This window comes from Rattus rattus, chromosome 1 (assembly GCF_011064425.1).
Source record: "Rattus rattus isolate New Zealand chromosome 1, Rrattus_CSIRO_v1, whole genome shotgun sequence".
NCBI lineage: Eukaryota > Metazoa > Chordata > Mammalia > Rodentia > Muridae > Rattus > Rattus rattus.
The window spans coordinates 56,098,171-56,121,505 of NC_046154.1; the positions used below are offsets into that span (position 1 = coordinate 56,098,171).

Sequence of the window (23,335 nt, forward strand, 5' to 3'; positions counted from 1 at the left end):
GAACATCCAGGTACACAACATAAAACTAGAAGAGTTGGTCCTTTGAATAGGTATGGCCCCCAGAAAGTCAAGTGTTAGAATGCCTGGCCATAGGGAGGGTGGCACTGTTAGGAGGTGTAGCCTCATTGGAGAAGATGTGGCATTGTCCGGAGGAAGTGTGTCACTGTGGAGGTAGGCTTTGAGGTCTTATATGGTCAAGCTATGCCCAGAGTGGCACACAATCTCCTTCTGCTACCTATGTATTAAAATATAGAACTCTCAGCTCCTTGCTTGTCTCTGTGCTTCCTGCCAGCCCCAATTAAATGTTTTCCTTTATAAGTGTGGTCTCAGTTATGATGCCTCTTCATAGCATTAAAACCCTAAAGTCATCCGTGTGTGTGTGTGTGTGTGTGTGTGTGTGTGTGTGTGTGTGTGTGTGTGTGTGTGGAGGGTGGTGGTGGCAGTTGCATTTGTCAGAATGTGTGCACAAGTCTGCATGTGAAGGCTGGAGTGGACCTTGGGTTTATATCTCAAGAGCCATTCACTTTGCTTTTGCGATAGAATCTCTCCAGGAACTTGAAGACGATTAGGTTAGGCTGGCTGTCTAGCAGGTTCCAGAGATCAGGCATCAGTCTATTTCTGGCTCCCTAGTACTTGAATTAAAAGACTAACAATAAATATTATCATATACTCAGGTGCTTGTTTGCTCGTGGCTTTTGGGGATCAAGCTCAGGTCCTTGTGCTTTTGAGATGAACACTTAGCAGAAGCCATCTCCCCAGTCCTGAACAGACACTAAATGGTGAGTCAGTTCGTTTTAATTGGAGCCTATGTAGTTAGGTTACAACAACAAAGTATACAGTAAGAAATAGGTATGAATCAGCAGGAGTGCCGTTATAGGAGAAAATGTTGTGCAGAAGTATCAAGGATATAGAAGATTCCTGATGTTATTACCAGAGAAAAGATTTCATGTTAAATATGCAAGTAAAAAAAGATTTGAGGAAACTTTTATCTCATATTTCTGTTCTAACCATAGAGACATGTGTTAGACTGTTTTTCTCAGATATTTTCTGTGTGCAAAACTAATCTTTAGTGAAAGAAAAACACATTTATATGAAAATCTTAGGAATCAATGTAGCTGGGCATGGTAGTGCATTCCTTTCATGGCAGTGTTTGGGAGCCAGAGACAGATCTGAGTCCAGTGCCAGCCTGGTTTGCATAGTGAGTTCTAGGCTAGCTAGGATACATAATGAGACTGCTAGTCATGTCCTTAGCTTTCAGTAAAAGTCTGAAGAGTTTCTGTGGCACTTCATATGATAAAGAAACTAGGAATTAAAAATGTTGAGACTTAACAGAGGAAACTCAAATGGCCAAGAAACACTTAAATGTTCAATATCCTTAGCCATCAGGGAAATCCAAATCAAAATGGCTTTGAGATTCAGTCTTACATCTGTCAGAATGGCTAAGATCAAAAACACCAGTGACAGCTCATGCTGTCAAAGATGTGAAGCAAGGGAAACACTTCTCGCTGCTGGTGGGAGGGAAACTTGAACAGTCACTTTGGAAATATTTGGAACTCAATATGGTGGTTACTCAGAAAATTGGGAATTGATCTACCTCAAGACCCAAGTCTACCACTCCTAGGCATATATACTCAAAGGTCACTCCATCCTACCACAAGGACACTTACTCAGCTATGTTCATCAAACTTTATTAGTAATAGCCAGGAACTGGAAACAAAGAATGGATAAAGAAAATATGGTACATTTACACAATGGAGTATTATTCAGCAGCTGAAAACAATGACATCATGAAACTGATAGAACTAGAAAAAAATATCATCCTGAGTGAGGTAACCCAGACCCAGAAAGACAAGCATGGTGTGTACTCACCATGGCTATTAGTTGTACAGTAAGAGGTAATCATGTGACAGTCCACAGACTTGGAGAGACTAGGCTAAGCCACAAGGAGGTCTTAAGTGGGAATGCAAGGATCCCCCCAGAAAAGGGGAAATAGAATAGACTTCCAGGGCGGATTGGGGCAGGTAGGATTGGCATAGGAGTGATCAGGGCGGGGTGAGAGAGAAAATACTGGAAGAAACTATTGGAATTAGGGGATATTTCAGGGCCAGCTAGAAATCTAGTGCAATGGACACTTCATGAAATCTAAGAGAGTAACCCTAGCAAAGACTCCTAGAGAAGGAAGACATGGAGCCTGAGCTGGCCGTCTTCTGTAGCTAGGCCAGGCCTCAAGTGGGGGGATTAGGACACAGAGAGATTTCTTCTAACAACTGGTAAGAGCGGGTGCAGAGTCTCACAGGCAAACATTTGGCAGAGCTCAGGAGTCCTGAGAGGAAGAGGGGTCAGGGACACCATAAGAACACGATCCACAGAATCAACTGACCAGGATTCATGGGCGCCTACAGAGATCAGGGAGCCTGTAGGAATATGACTTAGGTCCTCTGCATGTATGTTATGGCTGAGTAGCTTAATGTTCTTGTAGGAGTCCCAATAGCGGGAGCAAGGGGGTCCCTGACTCTTTTGCCTACTTGTGGGGAAAAAGAATCCATAGTTCCCTCCTACTGGATTGCCTTGTTCAGACTTGATTCAATATGAGATATGTGCCTGAATTTATTGTAGTTTGTTATGTTGTGTTTGGTTGATGTCTCTGGAAGGCCTGCTCTTTTCTGAGAGGAGGCAGAGCCAGGGCAGAGTGGGAAGGGGGGTGGTTGGAGGGGTGGGAGGTGGGAAGACTTGGGAAGGGGAGGGAGGGAAACTATAATTGGAATGCAATCAATGAGAGAAGAATGAAAATTTAAAAATGAGGCTTAAGTTGTTATCAAATTTAAATATTGTAGCAGCCATGTGGTTATGGTAATTCATGTGCTCATGAGACTGCAAAACAGAGAAGTTACTTTATTGCAGATATAAGGGCCTTTTGAGAGGAAGTGATACATCATCAATACCTTAATACATCATCAATTCGAGAGTCAATTTTCTGTCCATGTGATGCCAGAGACTTGTGCTTGCTAGGCAACTCTACCACTATCCCAGCTCAGGAGTCAAAAGTTTTATAGTTTCACTGCTGTCTTATAGAATCCTTTTAATTCTTTTAAATTTGCATATTGTAGAAGAGAATAAAGATAATCACTAAAGCCATAAAAATAGATTCAGTAATGTGGTTAATCAGCAAGGCATCAGCAGTTCTAAGTCATTGTTTTAAATCTGTACTAAAATTGATACACAGATCAGCAGTATTCTTGCACTCAGCAGGGAACCATCTGATCCATCTGATTCTGTCATAATTTTAGTAGACCTGAGGCGCAGAATTGCTTCCTTTAGTCCTCTGGGTTTATGTTGTATTTTTGAAATCAACTAGAACATTCCAAGTCCAAGAAGTAATTAAATGGAAAGTTGCTCTTATCATCTTGTAAGATGTACAACTGATATATTCTGTCTTTTTTAGTATGTATGTATTTATTTATTTATTTATTTATTTATTTATTTATTTATTTATTTATTTTTTCGGAGCTGGGGACCAAACCCAGGGCCTTGCGCTTGCTAGGCAAGTGCTCTACCACTGAGCTAAATCCCCAACCCCTAGTATTTATTTTTATTTGTATGTGTGTGAGTGTTTTGTCTGCTATTTCCACCATATGGGTCCCAGGGATTGAATTTATTTGTCAGACAGAGCAACAAAAGTTCTTACCCACTGAGCCAAATATGTTTGTAGTGCTTGGGGAGGCCAGAAGGGGACCTTAGACCTCCTGGAACTGGAATTACAGGTCGTTAGCCAGTACCTGGGTGCTAGAAACCAACTCCTAAGCCATCTCTCCAGGCCCGATATTCGGTCCTCAAAAGCCATTCCTTAGTGTTGGGTCACTATATAATGCTACAGCGACCTATAATCACACTTGGATCACTTCTAGACAATCTAAATTCTTTCAACCATAGGGAACTCCCTATCCTTTCGGGTCTCCAGGATCAACGCTGGTGTCCACTAGGAGCTGGGACAAGCACCTAGGTGAACTTTGGGTCGCTCTCCCAGCACTTAAGTATCAATAGGGGATCATCACAAGGAGCTGTTTCTGAAGCTACTAGAGAAGACTACCAGACGTGTGTTTTTTTTAATTATTCAGTTTTTAAAAGTGTGTGTGTGTGTGTAAAAGTCAATTTTTTTCTTTCCACATGTGGGTTCCAGGGATTGAATTTAGATTGTCAGGCTTAGGAAGAAGTGCCTTTACACACTGAGTAGTCTCCCTGACCTGGGGCATTTTTAAAATGATGATGATGATGATGATGATGATGATGATGATGATGATGATGATGATGATAATAATAATAATGTTCCCATGCTTGCTTTGGCAGAGATTAAGATGGTCCCTGATCAAGGATGACAAGCGAACATATTAAAAAAAAAAAATCTCGCCTTTGTGACTGCGTCTAGTTATCTCAGGGAGCAGCCTTAGAAAACCTAAGCTGCCCTACAAGAGTCAGGCCCCTTTAAGGCCCTTCCTTATCTCGGAGGCGGAACCGGAAGCGCGAGGACGCGGTGCCCAACATGGCGGCCGCCTGGCCCGCGGGTCGGGCTTCTCCAGCGGCGGGGCCTCCGGCCCTCCTCCGCACTCTGTGGCTCGTGACGGTCGCCGCGGGACACTGTGGGGCTGCTGCCTCTGGCGCTGTCGGAGGCGAGGAGACGCCCAAGTGTGAGGACCTCAGAGTGGGACAATATCCTCCGGAAAGTCGGCCTTCTCAGGCGGTCAGCAGGACCCCGGGCAGTGGGACGGGGACCATAGCATCCGCTGTGGCTCTAGTGACTAATGGACCCAGGGAGGTGAGGAGGGCTGTGGGGACGAAGGGCGAGCACTGTGTGCTTTCCCTGGGTCGGCCAGTGGTTGGCACTTCTTTTTCCGATTGACATGAATTTTACCTGGTTGTTCACTTAGTCAAACACACACACATCCAGGCTTTGTCCCAGATACTGAAAGTGCAAAAATTGTTAGACGCGTCCCTGAAAGTTTGCAGGTGTTGAGGGAGACAAGTAATTACTAGTGAGCCAATGTATGTTTCTCGTTTGTCATTAACATTACATATATCACCTACAGCCATCATCAGATGGACTGCCGCCAGGCAACTGACTGCTTCACTTTGTGTTTAGACAAATTATTATTATTTGTTTTTAAATTAGAGTTCCTCTTGGATGTTTTAATTCTTTGGGAGAATTTCACCCAGTGGATTTTGATCATATTCACACCGACTTTTTAACTTCTAATTCCTTCAAGATCGGGTCTTCTCTCCCACTCCCTCTTAACCTCGCCCTCCCCCGCCCCCCTACTCTTAACAGAAACTAACACAGGGAGTCAGATTTGTGCTGCTCATCTCCACGGTGGTGTGGGTTATCCACTGAAGCATAGTTGCCTTACCTGGGGACTTAAAACTGACTCTCTAACTTAGAAGCCATCAACTGGCAATAGTTAGGGGCGGGGGCTTTTGAATGAGCAAATAATAACATACTAATAACAGTGACCCCCCCCCCAACTTAAAGTACCGTTTATGGCAGTTTAATTAGAATTGTCTTATTACAATAACATGCAACCCAGTAACAAGGTGAGATGCCTGTTAAACTCAAATAGCTATGTTTGAACAAAAATTTGAATACTGACACAGTGCCTCAAACATTTGTGTACAGATACTCAAACCTGCAGAAACAAGAAAGATTCTTAAGAAACATCTTAAAATTAAGAAAACTCTGTATTATCTGTGAATTAAAGAGAGCATCCATGAAATTTTCAGACTACCTCTAATTTACTTTGCTAATCCCATCCTGCAGGGAGTTTCTGACATACTGAGTGTAGCATTGACTTAGGAAAGACCAGAATGTCCTTCTAAGAAGTATTTGAGCTGATTATGCGCTGTTGAACCCTGGTCAGAAATGACTGAGCCTGTAGAACTCTGGCGACAGCTGAGCATTGCCTTAATGTCCTAACTAAAGACGACCTTTCCAGAGTTGAGTCAGAAGTCCAACCAAGGGTCAACCCGTGACTAAAGACATCTTGTATGTACCATACTTATTCTATTGGAGTGTGAATCATATAATCTTTAGACAATAAAACTTACAGACATTCTTATTATTTTGGCATCTATTTAGAGGGTGGTTTTCAGTAACTTAAGATCCTACTGGAGACACTCTCCATAGAGATAACAAATACCACAGATGCAAAGTATCCCACCTTTGATCTGATTTGGCTGCGAGGAGGTCATGATTTACATGGCTGGATAAGCCACTCAAAGTTAAAAGCTCAGCTTGTGCTTCTGTGGCATAGGAATAGCAATATCTTCCTCATCCGTTTGTGTTACATGAAATTAAGTGTGAATTAGTTGAATCCAGAGCTCTGGAAACTGATTTGCTTTTAATCTTAAAATAATTTGGTGCTTTCTGTTAATTCCCTGATGTTCTTTGAAGATGGAATTATTGCTAGAACTCTTGATAAAAATTTATCTTTTATGGCTTCCGTATGATAAATGATCAACTATTATCTAGGTAATACTAAAAGTGTATTTGGGGTTTTGTTTTGTTTTGAGATAGAGTCTTTACATAACCTGGCAGACCTGGAACTCATTCTGTAGATGCTGACCTTGAACTCAAGAGAGGTTGAATTCAACCTGCCTTTGCCTCCCAAGTGGTAGGACTAAAGGCACGCATCACTGCACTAGGTTTAAAAGTGTGTTTGTGTCTGAGTTTGTTGATTTGGACAAACTCAAAGCCTCTCTGTACATGCAAATCAATATGAGTATATGAGACATTTAAAACATTTTATGCTAGAAATATAATTCAAATTTCCTTAACCTTTTAAACATATATTTGTAAAGAACCAAAAATAAATGATGCTACGCAAGAACCAGTTAATTGTACAAACTACACAGCTCATGGTAAGGTTTCCAGAATCATCTCTTTAAAATATTTTGTAAGATTTTTACCTATTTCAAGTAACAGTGCATAAGCCCTCGTGGTAATTAATAAATGTGTTTTATGTTGCACTAAATAAATAATAAGAATAATTTAGATTTGAAAACTGAAATTAAAACTGTCAACATTCAATTAATTAGTTTGTTAATTAACTAATTATACCAGAGTTATACCCAGTGTCACTATTTAAGTTAAGCAATTTTTCTTAATTATATGATCTGTTTTTTTCTGCTTATTTGTGTTACAACATTAGAATCTGTTATATAAACCATGCTTTTACATTTCTGTCTGTTTAACTGATCTATGAAACTATTGTGTATATTAGTTGTATGATGAAATGTTCTGTGTGTGTGTAATACTTAAATCAGGATAACTATATTTATCTCTTTAAATATTTCTAGCCTTCTGCTTCCCTAGCTCTGTTATAGAGGTATAAATATAGTTATTTAGTTAGGGTTTTACTTCTTTTTTTTTTTTTCCTTCTTTCTCTCTCTTTTTTAAGACAGGGTGTCACCGTGTAAGCCTTGAAATCACAGAGATCTTCCTGCCTCTTCCTCCATAGTGCTAGGATTAAAGGTATGCACTACCATGTTATCTTAGTCACTGTTCTGTCATGTGAAGAAACACCGTGACTAAGGCAACTCTCATAAAAGGAAGTGTTTAGTTGGGGCTGGCATAGTTTCAGAGGTTTAGTTCATTACCATCATGTTGGGGAGCATGCTGGTATGCATGATGCAGGGGCAGCTACAGAAAGCTACATCCTGACCCACAGGCAGAGAGCAATGGGGCTAGAGCAGGCTTTTGAAACCGCAAATCCTACCCCCAGGGACACACTTCTTCCAACAAGGCCACATCTTCTTTTTAAATAGTGTCAAATCCTGATGACTGAGCATTCAAATATATGAGCCTACAGGGCCATTTTTGTGTCTGAGTAGGGGTATAAACATTGTGTGCATTCAGGAGACTGGAAGCCAGAAGAAGCACTGGATCCCCTAGAACTGGAGTTACCAGTGGATGTGGGTGCTGGGGCTCTGCAATACACATGTATAGAGGCCAGGAGAACTTAACAGTCATCAGTTCCTGACTTTTGCCCTGTTCCCAGGTCTCGGGCTCAGGATGGCAGGCTTGGCAGCAAATGTGCTTACTCACTGAGCCATCTGCCCACCCTTGGACAAGTGTTTTTAATTAATGGGAAAGAACTTGAAGTTGAATGTGGCAGTACATGCCTATAACCCAGCCCCAGGGTGGCTTAGACAGGAAGATCATGAGTTTGAGACCATCATGGTCTGTACATTGAATCTGAAGCCAGCCTGGGTTCTATTGTGAGAGAGAGTTATAGGGGACATCAAGCTGTTCAATAAATTACACAGAACTGTATCCCCCATATATACACTTGAAATGTAGACTCCAGTATATCCTACCTATTAAACCAGTATGGTGAAGATTTTATATATGCATCGACTATCAAAGTATGTCAGAGGTGTTTTGATAGTGGATAGCACTTTATTCTAATGATTGAAAGGAGGGGAGTGTCTCTCATTCTAAATATGTATAAGGCTAGGTGAAATTTAGTATTAGTGATTTCCGTCTTAGTTACTGTTCTGTTGCTGTGAGGAGACAGACTCAGGCAGCTCATAAAGAAAGCATTTAATTTGGGGAGTGGGGAGCATACTTACAATTTCAGAGGCTTAGTCCACTATCATCATGGCAGGGAGCATGGGGGCACATAGGCAGAAAGAGAACTGGGCCTAGCAGGGATTTTGAAACCAAAACCCCACCCCAGCACTTGGGAGGAGAGGCAGGTGAATATTTGATTTGAGTTTGAGTCCAACATGATAGAACATAAGAAAAAAAAAAAAAAAAAAAAAAAAAAGAAATGAAAGAAAAGGAGCTGGACCAATACAGATGCTGTGTACACAACCAAACACTGGACTGAGTGTGGAGACCCCAATAAGGAAAAAGTGTAGGAGCTGAAGGGGTTTGCAACTCCATAGGAAGAACAACAATATCAACCAGACCCCCCAAAGCTCCCAGGGACTAAACCACCAACCAAAATGCACACAAGAGGGCACCCATGGCTCCAGCTGGATATGTAGCAGAGGATGGCCTTATTGGACATCATTGGAAGGGCAGCTCCTTTGTCCTCTGGAGGCTTGATGACCCAGGGTAGGGAAATGCTAGGGTGCTGAGGCAGGAGTGGATAGGCAGATGGGGGAGGGGGGAGAGGTAGGGGTCTGTGGAGGGGAAACTAGAAAGGGTGATAACATTTGAAATGTAAATAAATAAAATAACCAATAAAAAATGGAAAAAAGGAAAGTACCATATTAGAATTATAAATACTGTTTTGTCTCTTGAAGACCTGGTTCTAGATAGTCGGCAGACAGATCTGACAAGGCTGTATAATAAGAAAGTAAGTTGACAGGCACCAGCGGCACTGCCTTTAATCCTAGTAATTAGGAGGCAGAAGCAGGTGGTTCTTTAAGTTTGAGACCAGCCTGGTCTGTAGACTGAGTTCCAGCACACAAACATAAGGCTACACAGAGTCCCTATCTTAAAAAAAAAAGAAAAGAAAATTTCCAAAGTATGTTAGTTTTCTGTTACTGTGATAAAATAATCAGAGATTAAGAAATATTTTTTTTAAAGATTTATATTTTATGTATTGAGTACACTGCAGAAGTCTTCAGACACACCAGAAATGGGCATCAGATCCCTTTACAGATGGTTGTGAGCCACCATATGGTTGCTGGGAATTAAACTCAGGACCTCTAGAAGAGCAGTCAGTGCTCTTAACCACCGAGCCATCTCTCCAGCCCCCAAGATTTAAAAAATTAAAGAAGGAAAGATTTCTTTCTGTCTCATGGTTCCTATGCATGCTGGCTCCATTGTTTTTTAGCTTATGGTAAGACAGAAACAATGATGGAAAGACTTGGTACAGGAAACTTGTTCGTATTTTGGCTGCCTGGGAGCAAAGAAAAGACAGAACTGGGAATAAGGACTGGTTAAAGTCATGCCCCAGTGATCAACATCCTCCAAACAGGTCGTACCCCTTGAAGGCATATTAGAAGTCTGATAGTGAGCTTTCCATTTAATTGTTGGAGTTTGGTTTTGCTTAGATTTAATTGTGACTGTGCCCTGGTTCTTCTCTTTTGGAGTAGAAAAGTATTTAATTTGTGTTTGAATTTACAGGAACATACAGTTGATATTTTGAATATTTTAGATAGACTATGGTTATTTTAGGGACTGAATATTTGACACAAACTAGAGTCATTTTAGAAGAGGGAATTTCAGTTAAGAAAATATCCCCACCAGATTAGGCTATGGGCAAGCCTGTGGTGAATTTTCTTGATTGATGATGGATGTGGAAGGCCCAGTTTACTGTGAACTGTGCTACCCCAGGGATGTTGGTCCTGGCTGCTATAAGAAAGCAGGATGAGCAAGCCATGAGGAACAGCATTAAGTAGCCCTCTTCCATGGTCTCTGGATCAGCTCCTGCCTCTAGGTTGCTTCCCGTAGTGATGGAGTACTGTGGAAACGTAAGCTGAAATAGACACTTTCCTTCAGAGTTGATTTTGGTCATGGTCTTTATCACAGCAAAGAAACTCTAAGACAATGTGTGTAAGTGCACATGCACATGTCACAGCATGTGAGAACATAGGACAGTTTTGTAGCACTTTGCCCTTCTTTATGTGGGCTCTTAGGGCTTGGAGTCCGACATTGAAATCAAACTGTTCACAGAGCATTGCTCTTTTCTGGCTCTAGACACAATCCTTTTTCCCTTTCCCTCTTCTGTACCATCACTGATGGTAGCCACTGATTCTTGGCATCGCTGTCTTGCACTTGTGTTAACTAAATCCTTGCCTCCACCTCCATGTATGTCCCCGGGTGTCTTCACATCCTCCCTTCATGTACCCAGTTTCTCCTATTTTGAGACCGTGTCTTTCCAGTCAGCCTTGGCTGACCTAGACCTCACCATGTAGACCAGGCTGGTCTTAAATTCACAGAGATCCTCCCCAGTGCTAGGAATTAAAGGTGTTTGCCGCCAGACCTGGCCATTTTCATTTTTTATATAGAAGGTTAAGGCCTACTCTAATAATGTCATCTTAACTTGATAAATCTACCAAGAACCTATTTCCAGATAAGGTACCATTTTTAAGGTAAATATGTATTTTTTTTTGTTGCCTAAAATGGAAGTAAGTTTTTTTTAAAAAACATATAGAAAAGCCTGTTGTCAGATGATGATGAACATCAAATTCTTCTGTTTTGGGGGGATTTTTTTGTTTTTTGTTGTTCTAGAGTACTATAGCATTGTAATCTTAATGTAGTATTTAGTATTCTTGGAACTACATATTTTTGCAGCTGTTTAAATTCATAATGAAAAAATTCAAATATCAGATATGTGAAGCTTTAGAAAATATTTAGGAAGAATAATGAGAGCAAAAATGTTCGAAGCCTGTCAGTCCCGAGAAGGGCTTGGATTCCAGAGAGGGTCTAGGCAGCGGAGACTGGTCTTGAGCTTGCTGTGTAGCCAAGAGGATGACTTTGAACTTCTGATCTTCCTCCCTCTGCATCCTCAGGGCTGGGGGTTGCAGGCATGCATGTGTTGTTACCTTGTTGGCTTTGTTATCATTGGACACTTCATTACTGGGGGACTGTGGTGCACCGTGGGGTGTCTAGTACTGTGTGCGGCCACTATCCCCCATGCTAATAGCAGTCCTCCAGGAATAATAACAAAATGCCTCCAAGAAGTACCTGATGTCTTCTGGGGACCACAGTCAGCCCAATTAAGAATTATTGATCTAAGCCAGACATGGTGGCTCACACAGTCCTAACACTTGGAGCCTGAGGCAGAAGGATGATGAGTTTGGCTGCAAATGTCCTGTCTCAAGAAAGAAAGAGCAAAAGACAAATAAATGTACTGATCAGTCCATTTGTGATACCCGTGCTTTAAGTTCCAGCACTCAGAGCCTGAGGCAGGAGTACAGTTGGAGGCAGCCTGTGCACCACACAGCGTGCTAGTGCTCTCCCTTGCCCTTGCTCTGTCTTGGAAGCTTCAGTCCGGGGCCCTGCACATGCCGGCCGGCCGAGGACTTCACCGAGGACTACATTCCTTGCCTTTGCATAGCTTAGCACTGTGTAAACCTTGCTGTGTGTCTTGAGTCATAGTGAAAGCGATTGTTTTGTAGAAGTTTTTATTGAAAGCTTTGATACTCTGTGCCCTGTGCGTTGTGAGTCAGAACGGGTCACTGCCGTGGTTCACAGGTGAACTGATGTGCTGTCTTTCAGTTCTGTCACAACTGTAAAGCTCTGGCCTAACTACAACAGTCTCAGCTATAGTCCCTGCAGGGTACTACCCCAATACCATTACTTCTTCACTTCCCCTCTTCACATTCACTTTATGTAATAGTTCCCAACTGAGTTGAATTCGTGTCTTCTATCTTACGTGTCACCTTGCTTTAGATTTTTAAAGTGTATTGAATAAGTAAAGTTTATGGATTGTCTGGTTTGAACTGTGAGGAGTCCAGTGGATACAGGCCTCTCGTAGAGGTTTTTTGGTTTTTTTTTGGGACAATTTTCATGTACTGTTCTGCCCAGAAAAACAAAACAGCACAGAACAAAACAAAAAACTGATTTGTTGGAAACCTTAGAATAGTTACAAACCAAACAGAAAATATATTTCTTTTACAATAAAACCATCAGATCTCTGTGTGTATTTTATTACACAAAATTCTATTTTTAGCATTTTCCAGAAAAACCCCATGATTGTTGATGCTAAATATAGAGGTAAGTATTTGCTTAAACTATCCTAAAAATATTAGTACTGTTGGTGTTCACTGAGAGGACTCATCTCAGTTAGAGTGTGCATGTATGCACATAGATATTGAAGAACATGTTTCTTCAGATAGGCATGGTATCACGTGTCTTTAATCCCAGCTCTTGAGGGATGATGGACTTCAAGGTAAACTTTTGCCACATGCAAATGAGTTTGAGGCCAGCCTGGTATACATGAGACCTGGTCTCAAACAGACAAACAAGATGTGTTGAGTACACACTAATGCTATAGACTTTGTGGTACATAGTTCTATATATTAACCACAATGGCCCTATGATGTAGGTGATCTTAATGTTATTTTTACCTACAAGGCGGCCAAGGACTGAAAGAGACAAAAATAGCCCAGATCAGGTCATCCTTGCTCCTGAATCCTTCTTCACCATAAAGCTGTGGAGAGGCTTTACTTTTAGGACAGGGTCGACCTGGCACCAAGTCACGTCTGCGCTGCTTGTTTCTATTGTGTCTTGGGTTATATGTGCAGATTTACATTGCTGAATGCTGAAATACCACTATACCGAGACCCAGAATGTATATCCTGTAATTATTCTGTATAATATACTTGTATACGTACACAAGTACGTGTATGGAAGCCATTGTCTACAGTAGTCATCAGTTACTTACCTTGTGCTATGGCAAAATACCTGGTTTAAAACAAAGAGGGTTATTTTGGCTCCCAGTCTGTTTCAGGGGACACAGTTTATGGTGGCAGGAAAGGTGCGATGGCAGGGGCAGGAGGCAGCAGAACACACTGCGCCGTAGTCAGGAAGCAGCATGAGTGCTGGTGTCAGCACTTTCTCCTTTACATTCTGTCTGCCATCCCTGCTAACAAGTGATGCCATCCACACTTAGGTGGGTCTTCCCTAACTAGGTTAACTTTCATTCAGATAATTCCGCAGGCATGCACAGAGTTGACAGTCACGATTAGCCATCATAAATAATTAATAAAAGCTGGAGATATAAACCATAGATTCTGTTGGAATAGCTTGATAAATATCAAATGGATTGCCAACAAAAATTCAAGTATCCTTTATTTAAAGATGAAAATTTTTAAAATCAGTAATATTTACAGTTCTTCCTTTGTTATCAGAGGCAAGAGAATGAACTAGACGGGTCTTGAACACATCTAAAACAGTATAGCCATATTTGTATTATTGTGTAGAGAGAACGTTATCATATTTTCTTCTATACAAATGCATCTCATATATATAATGGAATTCTTTAACTTCCTGTCTACAGTCTCCTGTCAGATGTTACAATGGGAGGTAGTTGTTATAATATTATAGGTTATTTTGTCTTTTGCCATTCTTGAAAAAAATTCACTTTTCTGTCTTTAGTTCAATGTTTTCCAGCACCCAACATAACTTGTAAGGATTTGAGTGGTAATGAAACACATTTTACTGGAAGTGAAGTTGGTTTTCTCAAGCCCATATCTTGCCGAAATGTGTAAGTACATTACTGAAAATTAAAATGTAGTATCTTGATTACATGGAGTGAACAATAATGAGATGTTATGGGAAGTCCTGCAAGTATCATATGTATCTTCTTGCTAATGTCAGACAACCATCTATTTTAAGTTCATTAGCCAGGAGCTGGGCTAACTTGTGAGGTAATAAAGAATAGAAATTGACTCAGGCCCTGTTAAGTAAGTTGATATTACCAACTGAGTTATGCATACTTTTTTTCAAAATATAAATGCAAATGAGTATTTACATATTATATCAGAAGAAACAGTATTGTTAATTGTTTGTACACTGTGTTAGTTACTTTTCTCACTGCTGTGACAAAATACCATACAAAAGCAACTTACAAAGAAGGGTACAGGGTGTCATAGCGAGGACAGCATGGTGGAGGAGCTTGAGGCAGCTGCTTTCTTGTGTTGGTAGTCAGGGAGAAATGAAGCCTGGGCTCAGTTTACTCTGTCTTTTTATTCACTCCAGAACCCCAGCCTGTGGGATATGCTGTCCACACTTAGGGTGGGTTTTCATACTCCAAACCAGCCTAGAAACTCCTCTGTGGACATGGCCAGAGATGTGTCTCCTTAGTAATTCTATATCCTGTCAGGTTGACAGGATTAACTGTCCTACAGTGGTTTCATTCTTTGTAATAGATGGGCAATAGCATTAGGCAGAATTCAGAAGCTGGATGAGTGTGGGATAATAAAGGAATGGTCTCTGTTTAGAGAATCTTATATTTTTTCCTATTAGAAAGCTTACATTCAGTTTTTCGGCTGTGAACTAAAGACATGTTTACTTTTCCTACCTTCTTTCACTTCTGCAATTGTCTGTATATTAGAGCTATAAATGGTTGTGTTTTATTTGGTGGTACATTTTGCAGTCACTTTAAGAAATAAATAATATTTGGATTTTTCTACAACTTTTTTCAGAATCCTTAGAAAGAATTAGTGATGTAAAAATTGTTAAAAGAAATTGCTTCCCAGCACTTAGGTATTGTTTATTCAATTTTTAAATTATAGGTTGGTACTTCTACCTTATCTATCAGAAATGACAGAAAAAATATTAAGTTCTGGTGTGAAAAAGATTTCATGGCCCTTAGTACAACTAAGAAATACATCTGTGAGAACCCCATCTCTCTCAGCTTGCCTCTCACAGTAACTATTCTTGATATTTAGTTTTAAGTTAGTCTGAATTTTATTACAGTGTCTCAGGGTAGATTAAACTGAGAGAGACCAAGCTTTGCTAAATATGGTTATAAAGCACTGATGTCAGTTTTAATAATAAAATCAGTAAGGAAAACAGACACTCTAGTCTCCTAGCCAATTTATTCCCCTCTCACAGTAAAAGCTACAGATCCCAAATACATTTTTTTGATGAGCATTGTATCAGAACACGGGATTGCATTAGTAGTTTCACTGTAAGAGCTGCACACCCAGCATGGCCTGCCGTGTCCATTCCCTTCAGCAGGATGCACAGTATGTGTGCGGCAAAGGCCAGCTGTGAATAGGAGCACTGGTAAACTCTGTTTGCTGGGGGTTCCCCTCTCATTGACATGGGTTTTTTTTCCTACTCTTGCTGGCATAGTTTTGAAACTATATAATATTAATGTTTAATTAAAATTCCATTTCAGCATTACACAGCATTACGGATAGCTACTCTGTAGTCTTCAGAAACTGAAGTCTAGTAACCACATCTATTGATTACTTAGCCATTCAACTTTTTATACTGGTCATCTGCGTTAGCTGGAGCAGGCTAAATTGTGTAAATTTCAGTAGTTTAGCACAGTAAGAATTATTCTTTCATGAATGATGTGGTCTAGTTTGGGTTGCCTTGGAGTTCTGGGTTCCGATCTGAGCAGGTGTGGTCCCACACAGCCAGGCAGGACCCAGCATTTCCATGGCTTTTCTCTCGAGGAATCTAGAGTCCTTTCCACTCACAGATGGGGGAGAGAGGATGGAGCCCTTTGCAAGTATATTTAAGGATGAAATCCAGAAATAGCCTTATTTTCAGCCTTCTTTCCATTGACCAATACACAGTTATAGCTGCACTCACTTGCAAGGCCAGCTAGTTAATGCAATTCTGGTGATTGGAAAATGAGAAATGGTTTGTTGAATAACGAGGAGTCTCTGCCCTTCCAGGCCATCTTCAGCACGACTTGCACACATAACTCTTGTTGATGTATTTCATTCCCTTTACACAACAAACTTTTGAATAATTGTTTATACAATACGTACTCATCAACTATTAAACTTTCTGAGTAGAGCCATACTGGAATTTACCAGCAATACTTACTTCTCTATCAAATATTATTTACACAGTATATTAAAATTGTTCTATGACATTGGCTATTCCCTTCTTTTAAAATGCTTTCTTTTCTTAATTTCTCATACAAATTCAATCCTTTTATTACCGTGCCTTAGGTTCTCTCTCCCTCCCTTCCTCCCTCCCTCCCTCCCTCCCTCCATCCCTCCTCCTCCTCCTCCTTCTTCCTCCTCCCTCCCCCCCTCTCTCGTGTGTGAGTGTGTGAGAGATGTGAGTGCCTGTGGAGGCCAGAAGAAGGCATTGGCTCCCTTAGGGCTGGAATTACAGATGGTTGTGTGCTGCCTGATGTGGGTACTGGGAAACTGAACTGTGGTCCTCTGGGCAGCAGTGAAGGCCAAGCCATCTCCAGCCATCTTAGCTTTTTTGTGATTGTTGCTATACCCAAACACTATTCTTGGTCCTGTATTTTGTTTATGAAGCAAGGGTATGCAGTGTCAGGTTTGGGGGTGGTGAGGGGCACAGTTGTATATGCCCTAGATGAGGCTCAGGCTTCCTGAGAGAGTCCCTGATTTTATCTATCCACCCTTTATATGTGATCATCTTTGTTATGGTACCTAAAACTGAACACAGTTTATTTTCCCTCTGGTACTTGTCTCATGAGTGGCACCTGTTGTACTCTGTTTCTTAAAGCACTGTTCTAGTGCTTGGTGGACAGAAGCAGGGGGATCATAAGTTTGAGGCTAGCCTGCACTATGTGGAGGCTACTATCCTAGATAGGCTACTACCCTATCTCAAACAAAACAATAAACCCATAAAACAGAGCTGCCAGTCAGAAGCTTTGGAGTCATTCTCTCCTTTTCCCTTAATCTCCATTGAGAGTCTGATTGCTTCTGCTTCCTCAGTGTCTGCTGAGTTCCTTCACTTCTTTCTTCTCCTGGCCTCATACCTGCTGTGCAGCCAGGGTTGATCTTGGAGTCTTGATTCTCTTGCTTCCGTCTTCTAATGCTGGGATTATAGCCATGTACCCTCAACCTCACGACACTAAGTATTTCCTGTGTGTTCATAACTTAACTTGTATATTCAGCTGGTTTTTATTCAGCCCTGTTGGGGATCTCATAGATTTCTCAAATTCACATGTCCAAACCTAATTTTCATTTCCCTTTCAAGAATCATCCATCTGCATTTTCCTCCTTCAACTTTCTTCAACTTCCTACTGCTTAATGTAAAATCTGGAGTGCTATTACTGCTTCTTTCCTTCTTTTCTAATGCCCTAAATTTAAAATATTAGAAATTGTGCGTACAGTTACCATATCCAGAGTCCGACACTCTCGGCACTGTTTTGCTGTTGTTCCGACCAGCCATTGTTGTTTCTCACCTGAGCATCGAGAACATCAAACGCTTTGTCTTCATGCTCAGATTTGAGTTGTCAGCGAGCTCTCAGCCCGAGACTGCACCCCCAGGACAGCGTCTGTCTCACTGCTTTGGGGCTTGGCTCTGTTGCTTACTTTGGCTTAAGGGTAATGGGTGGAGACATAAAAAGGCTCAAGTGTTTGTGAGTTGTGTTTGTCAGCTTTCCTTTTGTATTTTGATGAAATAATCCTGAAAAGAACTTGCCACACGTGTCTGCCATGTTTTCAGCCTGAACCCTAGAAAATCTCACCGACTCAAAGGGAATCTGTAGCTGTGATCAAGCTCAGGGCACCTCAGCCCAGGGCAGTCAGCCGAAGCAGGTGCCGCCATGTTGATCTGCATTGAACCACAGCCAGGCTGCCCGTATAGGTGTGAGGATAATAGCTTGTTACGCAGGCCATTGAATGTGGAGCTTGTTCTATGACATGCTTGTGACATTAGTTACCAATACTCATTGCAATGTGTTTTTGGTGTAACGACCGCGGGATCTGAAAGTGTAAAGCAGATCCTGTCACAGTGTTAAATCCTCGAAGTGAAAGTTGGCGCGTCAGCGGTGGTCAGCAGCACAGGCGCCGCTGCTCTTGCTCTTCCTCCGTATGCTTCTGCTGCGCAGGCCTGCCTCCGCCCCCAGCCCATGCAGTGTACTGCTTTGCCCTGGCTGCTGCCTCTCTTCGGAGCTGACACAGCATCCCACTTAATCACTCAGATTAAGTAGCCCCCAACATTCTGGACTTTCTCTGAACGCTAGAATTCTGGATTTGGTAACCATCTGCTCTCCCTTTTCTTGTTTCCTATCATCTGTAACTTTCTAACGAACTATACACTTAGATTTTAAGTATGTTTGTATTGTTGCCACTGATATATAAGTCTCTGAGGGACGGAGGTCTACGCTGCTTTTAGTCACTAAGCACTGTACAGTGCTTAGCATTCATTGTATACTAGAAGCTCTGCATAGTGTTGCTTACATAGCCTCCAAAAAGACGAATGAATGAACGGGTGCGTGAGCCACTGGACAGATAAGTAAATAATAACTCACAGACTGGCGTCCTAAAGTGTTCTCCTGTTTGCAGTGCATGGCTGTGACACTGAGTTCTGGTTCTATGCAGGAATGGCTATTCATACAAAGTGGCAGTTGCACTATCTCTTTTTTTGGGATGGCTGGGAGCAGATCGATTTTACCTCGGATATCCTGCCTTAGGTGAGTATCCTTCACCCAAAAATGAAAAGAAGAAAATGCTTGTGAGGCTTGTATAGAGTTTGTGGTAAGTGAGCATTTGCCTTTGGTTTAAGTCTCTCCAGGTACAAGATTTGTGTGAGTTGCATGGGCACATTTTTCTCTGAGTTTATAGTATGCAGTTCTGCAAGCCAGCCAAGGCGGTCTCCTTTTGGAAAATGCACTTCTGGATTATCACTTGACCACTGTGTTATGCTAGGGTCACAGTGTCTATATGGTAAGTGTTTACAAGTGTGTGATCTCTCCAAAAGAGTGTCATCTGCCAGTCACTGTCACTGTTGCCCCATTATTGCCCTGAGAATAGAAGCAGCCCCTCTTAGGACAGGTTGGATTTTGGTGATCTCTAGGTTGGGTCCATAACTTGGTTGTTGTGAATGATGCTGCAGTACTGTGGGTGTCCAAGTATCTCTGAGGTGTGTTGACATGGAGGGCTTTGGGTAAGGACGCAGGAGCGCTGTAGTTGTATCTCATGGAGGACACATAGTGAGCTTTTGGAGTTTCATGGAATCTTTGGCGTTTGGTAAGGCAGCCTCCTTCAGTGCCTGAGCATGGAGGTCTTTCTGTCTTCTAGTATCTCCTAGCAGTGTCTCCCTTTTCTCTTCAGTGTTTTAACTCTTCATTAGACTTATCTTATACTCCCTTGGTTAGGTGTATTTTAAGGTATTTTACTTTTTGTTGAGGCAAATTGAGAATTTTTTTCCCCGTAACATCTTTGTTAATAGAATACAGGAAAGCTTCTCATTTATTTTTTCTTTTTTATCTTATATTTTAAAATTTTTATTTTTATCTCCATAAGTGTGTTTATTTACTTTATAGTCTGATCAAAGCTCCTCTCCTTCCTTTCCTCCCAGTCCTACCCTTACACCCCTCTCCTATTCCCCCCTCCTCTTCTCAGAAAGGGGGAGTGCCCCCCCCAATGGGTACCCATGCACTGTGGCAATCAAGTCACAGCAGGAGTAGTCATATCCTCTCCCTCTGAGGCCAGACAAGGCAAGTCCAGCTAAGGGAAAGGGAACACAGTCAGACAGCCCCTGTTCCAAGTGTTAGGGGACCCACATGAAGAACAAGCTGTACATCTGCTACATATGTGTAAGGGGCCTAGTTCCAGCCCATGCATACTCTTTGGTTGGTGCCCCCCATGGGCCCAGGTTAGTTTACTTTGTTGGTCTTATGGATGGTTTGACCATCCCAACTCCCTCATCCCTCCCCCATTCTTCCACAAGACTCCCTGAGCTCCCCCTGATGTTTGGCTGTGGTCTCTGCATCTGTTTCCATCAGCTGCCGGATGAAGACTCTCAGAAGACAGCTATGCTAGGCTCCTGTGTGTAAATATAGCAGAATGTTATTAATCCTGTCAGGGATTGGCTCTCTTTCATGGGATGGGTCTGAAGTTGTGGCAGTCATTGGTTGGCCATTTCCTCAATCTCTGCTCCATTTTTATCCCTGCACTTCCCGTAAGCAGGACATATTTTGGGTTGATGGGTTTGTGGGTGCGTTGGTGTCCCCTCTCTCCACTGGGGGTCCTGCCTGGCTATATAGAAAGGTAGCCTCTTCAGGCTCCATATCTTCCACAGCTAGGTATCTTAGCTAGGGTTACCCCAAAAGACTCCCAAGAGTCTTCCCCATTCCAGAGCCATTTCTGTTCTCTCTCTCAGCTCACCCCAGCTCCCCACACCTGATCTCCACCCCATTCCTGTCTCCACCTTTTCTCCTACTCAGTCCCCTTCCATCTGCTTCAGGTGTCTATTTTGCTTTCTAAGTGAGAGTCAAGCATCCTCCTGGGGCAACGTCTAACTTTCTATATTATTTTGTGTAACTCAGGCTGGCCTTGAACTCTTGATCTTCCTCCTCCTTCCAGTGTGAGCTACCACAATTGGTTCTGTATTAATCCTGTAGACGGCTACTTTTCTGAAACTTTCTCAGAGTTTTCTAGGTAGAGTCTTTAGGGTCATTCATGTAGAAAATCCTATGATCTATAAGAAAGAATACTTTGGTATCTTCATTTTCTGTTGTGTTCCCATTACTTCTTTCTCTTGTCTTATTGGTTAAGACTTTTTAAAGTATTGTATTGAATAAGAGAAGAAAATGAGCATCTTTGTCTTGTTTCTGAAGTAGTGTGAGTGCTTAAGTTCTCCATTTCCAATGGTGTTGACTACATAGTTTGTTAGATATAACTTTAAGTATAGGGATATGTTTTTTCCATTTCTAGTCTGTTTATAGGACTTTTATCATAAAGGGGTGCTGGGTTTTTGTTAAGACTGTTTCTGCATCTATGGGTGTGATTATGTGATTTCTTATAGTCATTGATTTGCATATGCTGAACCATTCTTGCACTACTGTTACGAAGTCAATTTGATCATGGTGAATAATATTTTTGACATGTAATCGATCAGCCTGCATATATTTTATTGAAAAATTTTGCATCGTTGTTCATCAGGAAGATTGATATCTATTTGCTATTATATGTCTTCATCTTGTTTTGATATCAGGGTAATACTAGTTTTGTAAAAAGAGTCAGAAGTGTTCCTTTATTTTCTGTTTCATGATGTAATTTGAGGAGAATTGGTTTTAAGATTTATTTATTCATATTTATGTGTATGACTTTTTCCTGCATGTATGTATGTGTACAGTGTGTATACCAGGTGCCCTTGGGGTTAAAAGAGGTTGTTAGAGCTGGGCATTAGTGGCATACACCCTTAATCCCAGCACTTGGGAGGCGGGGGAAGCAGATCTCTGAGTTCAAAGCCAACCTGGTCAACAGAACCAGTTCTAGGATAGCTAAGGCTACACAGAGAAACCAAGTCTCAACACTCCCTCCCCTGGGGGAAAAACACAAGAAGGAGAAGGGGGCATTAGATTCACTGAAACTAGAGTTGCAAGTGGTTGTGAACCACCCTGTGGGTGCTGGGAATTGAACCTGGTTCTTCTGCAAGTGTTTAACTGCTGATGCAGAAACTCTGGCTGAAAACTAGTGGAGACCCATCTGCCTCTGCCTCCTGAGTGCTGGGATTAAAGATATGTGCCACTGCTCTTGATTTTGACTACAGAGCTATTAAAAAGAAACTTTAACAGGTCTAGGAAATTATATGTATTTGAGTTACTAGTCAAATTTTGGATTTTTATTTTTCTTGGACATTTTTGTGGCTTAATAGTATAGATTTGAACTTTCTACTCTGCTCGGTAAAACTTACATCACATGATGTATTTTGTCCCATCAGATCAATAAGGGGCTTTGCTACTAAAAGATATTCTGCAGCTCTGCTTGTGCTGCTGGCCAGCCACCTGGAGCTCTTCCCTGGCCCTGGTGTGTGGACATGTAAACATTTATATTTCTTAAGTTTTGTAAGAGTGTATTGTTTTATATTTAGTTACCAATATTTTGTTGTTATATGGATTATTAAATTATTTTGTGACATTTTACGTACATGAAGTTCCTTTAAAATGTTGTTGTATTTTTTTAGGTGAGATTTGATTTTTTTTTTTGACCCAATTGATAAGATATAATTGCCCACTTAAACATACAAAGCCCGGTACCATCCATCCCTTGAGAACATTAATAACAATCTGTAAATACAGAGATTTGATTTTTTAACATTATACTTTTTCTCATCATACTATAGAGTATACAATAGTTTGGTAGAAAACTAGAATCATTTTAAGTGTTTATGAGGCTTTCTAGACTGTAAACTACTTTCTGTATGTTTTCCTAGGCTTGTTGAAGTTTTGCACCGTGGGATTTTGCGGAATTGGGAGCCTAATTGATTTCGTCCTTATTTCAATGCAGGTAAGTTAGTTTCAGTCTGGAACACAGACTGCCTTTACGATCGGTGAGGAGCTTGGTGGGCTGCTGGTGGGTGTGACACTCAGATACATTAGGAAATACATGCTTCACAGCTTCTGCAGGTGCTGGGCCTAAGTGGCTAAACTTCCAGTGAGCATTTCTCAGACTGTGGCTTTAAAACCCATAGCATGCGTATTTCAAAGGGGACTCCATGTTCAGAAATGACTGTGGATACGGGTTCAAGTGTGTTAGAGACTTCCTTACTGAAGAATTTTCTGACGTCTTTATGATTTACGAGTCTCTAAGGCGGGTTGCGATGATTTCTCCGATTTACTGTTTACTTGCCTGATAGTCATGATCGTCTCCTCAGTCACGGGAAGAGGATACATTGGTGAGACTCTGCTGTACGCACCAATATTCG

At 41.4% G+C, this 23,335-nt stretch overlaps 1 protein-coding gene across 2 annotated transcripts in view; it reads left to right on the forward strand.

Annotated features, from left to right (window-relative positions):
* The window catches only part of Tm2d1 (TM2 domain containing 1), a 41,032-nt gene that overhangs the window by 6,481 nt on the left and 11,216 nt on the right, over nucleotides 1-23,335 (forward strand). For both annotated transcript variants that reach the window (XM_032901842.1, XM_032901836.1), the window contains exons 2-7: nucleotides 675-779; nucleotides 4,345-4,704; nucleotides 6,833-6,906; nucleotides 14,108-14,216; nucleotides 19,006-19,097; nucleotides 22,844-22,917. In XM_032901842.1, coding sequence (XP_032757733.1) covers nucleotides 4,538-4,704; nucleotides 6,833-6,906; nucleotides 14,108-14,216; nucleotides 19,006-19,097; nucleotides 22,844-22,917 — 516 coding nt within the window. In that variant the 5' untranslated portion in view covers nucleotides 675-779; nucleotides 4,345-4,537. The remainder of the gene's footprint in view (nucleotides 1-674; nucleotides 780-4,344; nucleotides 4,705-6,832; nucleotides 6,907-14,107; nucleotides 14,217-19,005; nucleotides 19,098-22,843; nucleotides 22,918-23,335) is intronic.